Here is a 10,491-nt window from a genome sequence, read left to right as displayed (position 1 = left end):
AGAAACGACCAGGCACCAACCCCATGGGGCGTGCCCCCTCACCCCGGTTGCGGGCGCCTCAGCCCCGCCCCCTGAACCACCCCCCTTCCCGCGTGCTGTCTCCCCCTGCCACCATGCTGAGGGGGGGGCGCCTCTCAGGAGCCCGCCGACGCCAGGCCGAGCCGATCAGTGCTGCATCTGGGGCAAGACTGAGGATAGCGGAAAAGGAGGCAAGGGGCTGACAAGGACAGGGCGGGTGGGGGGCAAGTACAGCCTGTCACGCTGACTATTTGGACAAGGCTGTATGCTCTTCTGTGTGAAGGCAGAATGACTTCACCAGGAGAGCAGTAAGGTTTAAGTCGCCACTGCGACCCAGTTGTACGACAGTACCACAGAACCAGCCTTAGAGGCTCCGGTCGCTTCGCTCCGTCGCATCTAAGCCAACAAGATGCTTTTACGCGGGTGCAAGGGAGGCACCAAACGATTGTCCCGCGTTCATCCTGGAGCATTCCAGACACCCAGATAGAGATCTTCCGTGGCATGTAGGTGTATTATTGCGTACACTAAGTCTCATTTGTTTTAGCCACCCACTGCTGGACAACTTCTTCCTTGTTTATCAGAGGTCGTCAAAAAAGAAGGGCGTACGATATGGCCTAATGAAGATATTTTCCATGCACAGCATATCCGCTCCAGAGACCTTTCCAACCACCACCAGTGTTACAAACCGCAGCCCACCACCAACATACATGACTCCCGACAAGCTAGGATCCCGCGGGACCGCGGCGACGTTGACATTCCAGCGCATAATCCACGCCGGTCAGGCAGGCCGCCTTGCACGCACGTCCCTGAACATACTTGACTCGTTCATCATCATCTCAGCGCGCGAGCATAAACATTTGCCCCCGCCGAGTATGCACGGCGGTACTGCAATAGCTAGCCTCCAAAATTGGCCCCTCGAGATGCTGGTGTGTGCCGCACTGTACGACAGCTATTCCAGAAATAACAGCCAACACATAACATGCCAAAGCAAACAAAGTATGGACATGGAAGTAATCCAGCCTGGTCGTCAATGAAATGGCACCTACTACTTAGCGGTCGACATCAGCTGGTGAGCACCCTTGCTGATAAGCACGGTCAGGCACAATTGGTGCGTACCACCGTAGCGTGTCTATGGGATCGCGCGCGCCATCCGGCTAGCTACAGAAAGTGCCCACGCATACGTCCCCATACCGCAAGGAACTCAACATTGCATAGCGATGCCACCCCATCACATCTACGTTAGCAATAGGTATCTGCTAGCATTAATAATATTGTGCATGATAAGTGTGCATGCACATGCATGCTTTGACAAGCCAGCATGTTGCCGGCGGCGTGTTTCGTGCTGAAATTTGCTCTACAACAACTTAGTCACGTGCTGATAGCATAGGCTGCTTCATCCATGTTTCAGGATGTGTGGCAAACGGCACGGTACTCCCTCGCCGGTGCCCAATCGCACTCGCACTTGCATGCGGTCGCCTGCATACTTTCAAACGCGGACATACATCTCCCAAAGCGCACGTTAAGGAAACAGCCCTTGCCTAAGCGCGTTTATTAGCACCTTTCCCCTCATAACATTCTCTCCACGGGTGGCTAACGCGGGGTGTAAGGCGGCGGAAGTGGGGCCGGCCTGCATCAGCGGCGGCGGCTGAGCTCTTACTTGGAGGCTGTGCAGGGTGATGGTTGGGGTGGCTGCGGGCTTGGGAGCCTGGGCGGTGGTGGCTTGCTTGGAGGCCGGGGCGGCCGTAGCAGGGTTGGGGGCACGGGGCTTGGAGGGCACGGGCTTGGAGGCGAGGGCGATGGTGGCGAGATTAGAGGCCGCTGCAATGGCGGAGGCATGGGTGGTGGTGGCGACCTTAGACGCGCGGGCGGTGGTGGCGGGTTTGGAGGCCGCGGCGGCGGCAACGGGCTTGGAGGCTGGGGGCTTGGATAACTCGTACCTGCTGTGACCTGTACGCAACATGTCAACACGGAGAAGACGCCTGGTTCAATTCCGCCCTTCCATGTTCGCACCCTGCCGATATACCTCTGGCGGGCCCCGTCACACATGCACCTGCGACGGCTATATAGCGGTGTATCTTGCGTGCGTATGGCCTAGCTTGCCAATGAAGATGATCTAGGTAGGGTGCTGGAATGCCGTACAAACAACATATAAAGTTCAAGCGTTGAGTCATTAAGAGACACGCACAGGTAGCAGCATGCCGGCCATCGGAGATGATCTGTAACTGGCTGCAGCGCTCGTTGCTTGTCATGTAATTACCTATCTCGGACATACAGTCTTCGGCCCTTGGGCCCCCTGATCAGGACCCTTAGGCCCTGTTAATACACCTCTGGAGGGTGGTAACGCAACTCATCAAGGTGCAAAACACACACACACATATGCACACATATGCACATATGCGTGCTGGCCTGGAGGTATACATGCGTACACACATACGTACATACATCTCACCTTGCCGTAGTCCCACGTATAAGGTAGCGAGGAAGTCACTGGCGGTGGCGGCGGCGCCGTGGATGCGTAGTACTGTCCCCATGCGTACATGAGGCGATTACGCTCCGACGTCACATAGTGTGCCCGTAGCGCTTGGCCCAGTGTGAAGTGGCCCAGCGCCGCAAAGCAGACAGGGGCGCTGTACGTCATGTAATTGCCCAGCTCGTCGTACCCGGGGCTGTCGGGACAGCTATCCGCCCAGGCATTCATGTCGGCCTCCGGTATTCCCAGGCGTGAAGCCATGCGTTTGTACGCTGCATCCCAGCTGCCCCCGAGTTGATTCCAAAAGACCTCCATGCAGTGGCCTATAGCAACCTTGAAGAGTGTTATGTTCGCATACACCGGACCTGCAGGATGCATCAAGGAATGTATGTGTGTATGTATGTAGATGCGTGCATCAGCTGCTCCTGTGTAGGGCCAAATCTGCCTGGGGGCCTGGATTCATCTCAAAAGTAGCACACCACACAGAAGCCGTATAATGAAAAAGCTTACCAAGGGAGACTGGTGTATCGAGAACATAGTCATCATCGTCACAGCTGTAGGATTTCCCGAAAGGGTGAGTCAGCCCCAGATGGTGGAAAATCTCATGTAGAAGCGTCCGTGAGCCCTCGTTGTACAATGCGGGGGAATTGAAGCCAGAAATGGAAATCGAATCCCAAGTAACAAATATCAAACCCTTCGCTGGGTAGGTATCTGACCTGCGTGCGTTCACATGTACGAGGCAAAAACGAAAGCAGTGAAGAGAATTCCGTCGGGCAGTAATAGTTCCAGCATCTCTGGATGTATGCCATTAGATCGCTCCCGCCACCCACATGCACAATAACAACAACAAGATGGCCAAATCATTCTGCTCGATAGGCCACGTACATACTCGCATGCATGCATGGCACGAACCACAGCTTCACTGCATAGTCGCGACGGATAGCATGCGTACAAGGCCCAAATCGCCCCAAGACGTGTTACGCACTATTTAATTAATATATGTGGTCAAGGGAGCCTATTTAAGAAGTAATGGGCAGGGGGGCGGCCACTCGGATCGACGCACCCAGGGGCATACGCGGCACCAGGGCTCCCAGATGTTGAGTCAGCTGCTACGAAGACGTTGATGCTCCGGGGAAAGTCGGCTACAAGCCTGCGAACACAAAAGGGCTATATTTTCACAGCCACAGTGGCGGTTGTATAACAATTTGCGCCATGCAGACCTGCACGATTAACATCCCCGCCGACGGTTTCGAGAGCGAACGGCGGCAGCGGGCAATAAAGCTAGGTACTGCGCGCCAAGCTAATGACAAGGTGCTACGAATAGATGCTACGAAAATATTTGGCGATGACTCTAAATGCGTTGTCTACTTCAGGTTGCGCTGAGCCTCAGGGGGGCGGGGTACGGAGGAAGGGGATAGCAAACAAAGCGGGCAGATGCAGGTGCAGATGCAGGGCAATTGCCTGTTGAGGTGCTGAGACCACGGGAGGGAAGATAATATGAAAGGTGATGGTGTCGAGCAAGCGTAAGCTACGTCATGCTCTAATTTTGAAGCCATCGCCTTTAACGTTACCACCGGTACCGTAGCGACTTACGAAGACACGTATGAATTGTCGTTAAGGCAGCCCATCTCCTCGCAAAATGGTACGTCGAGCCACCTGCTTCGGTTGCCCACAACGAGGCTGGGAAACGTTGTGGCGTTGTTGCGGACTTCCTGCACGCATTTTTACAGACGCCCTTTGGTCAGACGTGCACGTGTGTCGCTTCTTTGCCTGACACCTTATCGGCGGCGTCGGCCTTCCGCACCCTTTGCTGCGGTAGCTGGCTGCCGAAACTGCTCCTTGCGACGCTTTCGCCTGCCCTCGGGCCGCGGGTGAGTTCCCCTCACGCCACCTCGTCAGCCGGGGGCACAAGCACCTAGCCTCCTTTACGATGGCACCGAATCTGAGGTGGTCAAGGTCTCCCCACCGCTTCAACTGGTTGGCTGCGGGAAAGGCCTCTCGAGATGCTGCGCTTTTCCGCACATATGTTTTGTTGTGACCATGCAGCTATCACATTAACTACCCACGCCGCTCTAAGCGCTCGCGACCGTTTTAGCTTTCCAGCCGCGAATATCAATCCTACATAGTGCATTCACTTACATCCTCTGCTAAAACTACCTACGAATGAAATAGCTGCTAGATCCACCAGTCTCCAGTATGTACGACATGTACTTCAAACATGTACTGCGACTCTTTCCTGAGCATTTCTGTATGTGTACGCCCGACCTCACCTGACCCGCCGAGATTACGGTTTTGACACCATTCACAGCACATCCCAAGTGGGCGGGGGCGATTAACAGCGCTTACGGCAGGACACCAAAGGCAGCCCGCTTTAGCTGGATTGTCATTGTCCGTTACTCATGCTATCGCCAGTGCGAAATACAGCGGCTGCATGCGTTCCATCCAGGGTTTTGCGTATCAAACTGACTACGCTAGCCGTGTTCCCCCGCCCATTCATACCCCGCCTTCGTTTCCTCCCCATCATTTCGCATTCTGATCCGTACATATGGTAGTGGTGGTGGTCAATTCAGCCATGAAGCCTATGTAGTTTACTGTATCAAAGCCCGACTTGCCCACCTTGACAAAGAAGCTGAAGTTTGTCGGCTTCGCCATCAAGTTCACCAGGCGAACCATCAGGTCAATAAACACGGGCGCCTGATCGTACTGTGCAGGTCCCAGCGCTCCACAACTGTCTCTGTACAGCAGGATGTGGAAGACAAGGGGAATCAAGATGGCTGGCATAGCGGCCGGCGGTGCTGGCGTGAAGCCGCCAGGGGGCAACGTGCCTACATAGCTACCCCGGATCTGCTGAAGCTTCCTATGCTGCTGCTGCTGCTGCTGCTGCTGCTGCAGCAGGGTGCCGGGACCACTGGCAGCAGCAACCGGCATAGGAAAGGGTTGGGAGTCTTTCCCCTGGGCCTTCGAGTCCCCACTTCCGTACAGCTGTTTTGCAATGTCCTGAAGCAATGGAAGGTCCGCGTGCAGGTCGATGAGGACCGACGATATGTTTGGCACCAGGGCCGCGAAGTCCGCCGCTGCCAGGCCGCAACTGGCATTGAGCTGGGAGGCCGTATCGCCGAGGCTGTTATTTCGCAGCAGTGCCTCCGCCACCCTCGCCGCCAGCTTGAGCGGGGTAGTCCGCGACATGTCGGGCCACGCGGCGGAGGCCAGAGGCTGCCCGGAGACCTCCTGCAGCCGCAGGGGGATGTTGTCCCGGACCCAGGAAAAGGCAGCTCCGAGGGAGGTGTACAGATCGTAGTGGCAGGACTGCAAGGAGGGGAGCAGCACGGCGAGGGGCACCCAGCAGCAGGCCTTTCAGCAACCTTGCTGTTGTTCGTCACTACTAAGATGCTATTTTCCCCGGGTTTGCTCGCACTTTATTAGCAATCACTCGCCAGGCGACGAGCATCGTGTTTCCGGGCCCCATACAACATCAGGCAGTTAAGTAGAGGAGGTGCACTGGCAGGCCTAGATATTGTGCCCCCCTTCGCCCATTCGTTGTTACAATCCATGACAAGCGATAGGCCGCCAGGCGCCAAAGGTACGTAAACAGGCAAGTTCCCACAGACTGAGGGCCATGTGCGTTCCTTCGTCGGTTGGCGGCGAGTAATCTACACCAGCCGTTCACTGCGACACACACCTGCAACGTTGGAGATGATCTGTACAAGCTCCAAGACAGGGAGTACGAATTTACAGCCGCAGGGGACGTTCTACGCTCCGGATGTGATGTGTACAGCTTTAGGATGACCGGTGTTAAGTACGGCAGAAGAGCGTTGGAGGATGGCACTGCAGATCGACAGCAGGTGCGTACGTGGGCACCGGGGCAAAAGAGCCGAGAAGGGTTCATCAGCGAGTAGCACGCAGCACGTATCGTGCCGCCATTAACTAGATGCACTGGTACGGCGATAAGGCAACCGGCTTTGGACTGCAGTTCATAGCGGGAAAAGAGGCTGGCAGCGAAGTGCGCAGCCGCTTTTTCGATGACTTCTAACGTGTATTATGATGCAAGAGATACGTGAATGGATGAGTGCATGGCATTCACAAATGTAACAACTACCGTTGTTACACTAGCTCTTTTACTACCTATTAACTCGTGCCATTGCCGTACGGTACGGCAACCTCCACTACTTCGGTCAAGCAATGGGTGTACTCAAGGCTCAGTACACGTACCGTTAACTTGCCAGGTGCAACGGCCATGTCTACTTACACCCACGCATACAGATTGATCGGGGCCGACGAACTGTGGCAACGCCCGACCACCAACGACCACAACGGACTTGCCTTCAGCACGCGACAGTGACTCCGCCGCTACGAACAGGTGATACGCTATGGAGGACGCGCTCGTCGCCTGCTCGTAAAGCTTTTGAACATCATCGCTGCTGGCGTGCTCCGTATCCTTTAGCGCTAGGAAAGGGCGCTGCTGTGGTGCTCTAGTCTGAGGCAAATGCGAGCCTGTTGCATCCACAAAACCACATACATCAGCCATTCGTAGCGTAAATATATACACAATTATTTGTTACGCATCAGGGTGGTATCTTAGAAAACTTGCCAGGTAGCGGATCTCTGTTCTCCCCCCCGGCGTGTACCGGATGAGCATTCTCGCAACACAAGGCGGCGATTAGCAGCAGCAGAAGAGGAATGCGAGGATTGCTGGTGACAGCCATTCCAGCACGGACTACTGGACACGAGTTACAGCAGTAATATATGTTTCATATCTGTGGGCTCTCCATATCTAACATGAAAATGGGTGACGGAGTCGACGAAAGATTTTTTGTTCTCCAAGGATGCAGAAGGGTGTAAATGGAATAGACGATATACGCCACGTTATGAACTTTTTTGTTGCATCTGGCGTTACAGTGTAGTTTAATGATCCACGATATGGTTTTGCGTGGTTTTGTCAAAACTTGGAAAAGCCAGTTTGCAATGTTTGCGGGGTCGCAGTGGGGATTCTAGCACACGTGGATAATAATCATAATTTAGATCGTCTGATGTTGATCACTGATCGGTTACTAAGTTTACTAAGTAAAACCTGGGGAATAATGTTAGGTTTTCTTGTTAGTCGTTAAGTCGTTAACTTTACTCGTGGACGATCATTTGAGATATGGATAATGTACGACCTTTCGGCGCCGCCTAGGCTCTGGTTGACTATTTAAGTCGTTGTTGTTGTTTAGTTTGTTATGTCATCATTGTTACATCTTGTAGGTTGTTAGCTGGCTTAAGTCGCTCGGCCCTCTTTGTAATCATCGTGGCATCCCAACGAGAAACGGAGCCTATGCCCTTTCAGTTGGTATCGATCTAGACGATTCGTCAAGCCAGCGCCCGCCCACCACCACCCACCGCTTCCAATCCTCGCAAACGTGGCCCCTTTATTCAACCTCCACCAGTCTACCTCGGCATACTCCGTCCCCTCGATGATCCAGAAATCGATCCCGAAGCCCCACCTCAGCCCACCGCCTCCATACCGCCTGCTCCGCCTCCTCTCCAGTCCATCCTCGACCGATACTCCGCTGTCTTCTCTGAACCGACTGGTCTTCCACCGTCCCGCCCTTGCGATCACCGCATTCCCCTCGACCCCGACGCCCAGCCGCCGAAGCAACGTGAGTACCGTATGTCACCGGCAGAGCTCCAAGAGCTTGAACGACAGCTCAAGGACTACCTCGACCGTGGCTGGATTCGCCCGTCTACGTCGCCGTTTGGCGCTCCAATCCTGTTCGCCCGCAAACCCGGCGGCAACGGACTACGCCTCTGTGTCGACTTTCGTGCGATCAACCAGCTCACCGTCAAGAACGCGTACCCGCTGCCTCGTGTGGACGAGCTCCTAGACCAGCTGTACGGCGCAGCCTACTTCACCAAGCTGGATCTCTGGTCGGGTTACCACCAAGTTCGGGTGCACGAACCGGACGTGCATAAAACAGCTTTTCGGTGTAAGTATGGGCTGTATGAATGGCTCGTCCTTCCTTTCGGACTCACCGGCGCCCCTGCTACGTTCATGTCCCTGATGAACGACGTCCTCCGCCCCTTCCGCAACAAGTGTGCGGTCGTGTACCTCGACGACGTCCTCATCTACTCACGCACCTTCGAAGCCCATTGCCGCGACGTGGAAGCTGTCCTCCGCACCTTGCAGAACCACCACCTCCACGTCCGCCGCACAAAATGTTCCTTCGCCCAGCCGTCAACAAAATTCTGTGGCTTCATCATTTCCCGCGACGGCATCACAACCGACCCCGACAAACTTGCAGCCCTCAACCATTTCCCCATTCCCTCCACCATCACCGACGTCCGCGCCTTCCTGGGTTTTACAGGATTCTACCGCCGTTTCATCAAGGACTACGCCCGCATCGCCCACCCTCTCATCGCGCTTACCAAAACCACCCAGCCCTTTCCCAAGACCTTACCGCCCGACGCCGTCGCTGCCTTCCATGCTCTTCGTAACGCACTCACCTCCGCCCCCGCTCTCATCATTCCTCAAACGGGTCCCTCAGCCACCTTCACCCTCTATACGGACGCCTCTACCCTTGGCCTCGGAGCAGTACTCCTCCAGGAACGAGACAACGCCCTTCATCCCGTCGCGTTCGAGTCCCGCAAGCTCAATCGACACGAAGCAAATTATCCAATCCACGAGTTGGAACTGCTTGCTGTCGTACACGCTGTACGTAAGTTTCGTTGCTATCTTGAAGGTTGCCACTTCACGCTATGCACCGACCACGACACTCTACAGCGTTTCTTCACGCAGAAGGACCTTTCGCGACGCCAAGCTCGTTGGGCTCAACTGCTCGCACCGTTTCAAGGCTACATCTCCATCACCTACCGCCCTGGGCCACAAAACCTGGCCGACGCTCTCTCTCGCTTCCCTGTCCAACCGCCGCCTTTCCCCGATCCACCCTCCAGCGTCTCTTCCACACCGTTCCTCTCACCATCGCCTCACATACAGTCTCTTCCATCTTCCGTTCCACTTTGGCCTTCCACAGAACCACCTGTCGACATCTCCGCCAACAACGCGCTCCGCCACACCTGCTTTGCTCTCGCCTCCCATGTCCTTCCCGACCCCAGTCTCACCGCCGCCATCCTTTCTGGTTACACCACCGACCCCATGTACTCCAACCCCGCCACTATCAAGCCATACCTCCAACGCTCCCCTGACGGTCTCGTCTACTTTGGCAACCGCATCGCTGTACCTGCTGACCCCGCCCTTCGCCGTCGCCTACTGCACGAATTCCATGATGCCGCCTACTCAGGTCATCCCGGTTTTCGTCGCACCCTCGCCTCCATCACTACCCGCTACTGGTGGCCACATATGAGCCGCACAGTCCGTGCCTACGTACAATCCTGCGCCATCTGCCAGCGCTCAAAACCATCTACTCAGCCTCCGCCTGGCCTCCTCCATCCCATGCCTACGCCTTCACGACCATGGACTCATGTGTCTTTGGACCTCATCACCGACCTACCGCCCTCCAAAGGACTGGATGGTCGCACCTACACCGCCATTGTCACGTTCGTCGACATGTTCTCCAAACAAGCCCACTTCGTACCCACCAACAAATCAGCTACAGCCCGCGATATCGCCCTCCTTGCCATCTCCAACATCTATCGTCTTCATGGCCTCCCCACCACCATCGTCTCCGACCGCGACCCCCGCTTCACAGCCGACATCTGGCGCACCTTTTGGGAACATTTAGGCACTTCCCTCAACCTTTCCTCCGCTTACCATCCGCAAACCGATGGTCAAACTGAACGTACCCATCGCACCATCGAGCAAATCCTTCGTGCTTACGTTCAGCCCATGCAAGATTCCTGGGCTGCCTACCTGCCCATCGCCGAAGCTGCCTACAACAACACTCCCCACGCCAGCACCGGCACCACCCCATTTTACGCCAACTACGGTTTCCATCCCACCACCCCCGCCACGATTAACACCCCCCCTTCCAAACCCGCACACACCGCCGCCGCTGATCTCCATGCCCACA

The 10,491-nt window shown here is 55.5% G+C and overlaps 1 protein-coding gene across 1 annotated transcript; it reads right to left on the bottom strand.

Annotated features, from left to right (window-relative positions):
• Positions 1-1,671: 1,671 nt before the first annotated feature.
• On the bottom strand, positions 1,672-7,013 carry VOLCADRAFT_93909 (uncharacterized protein; the record flags this gene model as incomplete). Its single annotated transcript, XM_002953091.1, has 9 exons — positions 1,672-1,965; positions 2,468-2,853; positions 2,999-3,204; positions 3,552-3,638; positions 4,082-4,200; positions 5,105-5,220; positions 5,461-5,794; positions 6,168-6,313; positions 6,698-7,013. The coding sequence occupies 9 exons, from the start codon at positions 7,011-7,013 to the stop codon at positions 1,672-1,674; spliced, it is 2,004 nt and encodes a 667-aa protein (XP_002953137.1).
• Between the last annotated feature and the right edge of the window lie 3,478 nt (positions 7,014-10,491).

This window comes from Volvox carteri, assembly GCF_000143455.1.
Source record: "Volvox carteri f. nagariensis unplaced genomic scaffold VOLCAscaffold_34, whole genome shotgun sequence".
In the NCBI taxonomy this organism is placed as follows: Eukaryota; Viridiplantae; Chlorophyta; class Chlorophyceae; order Chlamydomonadales; family Volvocaceae; genus Volvox; species Volvox carteri.
The sequence above is the reverse complement of the archived record's forward strand: the minus strand, read 5'-3'. Positions and strand labels throughout refer to the sequence as shown.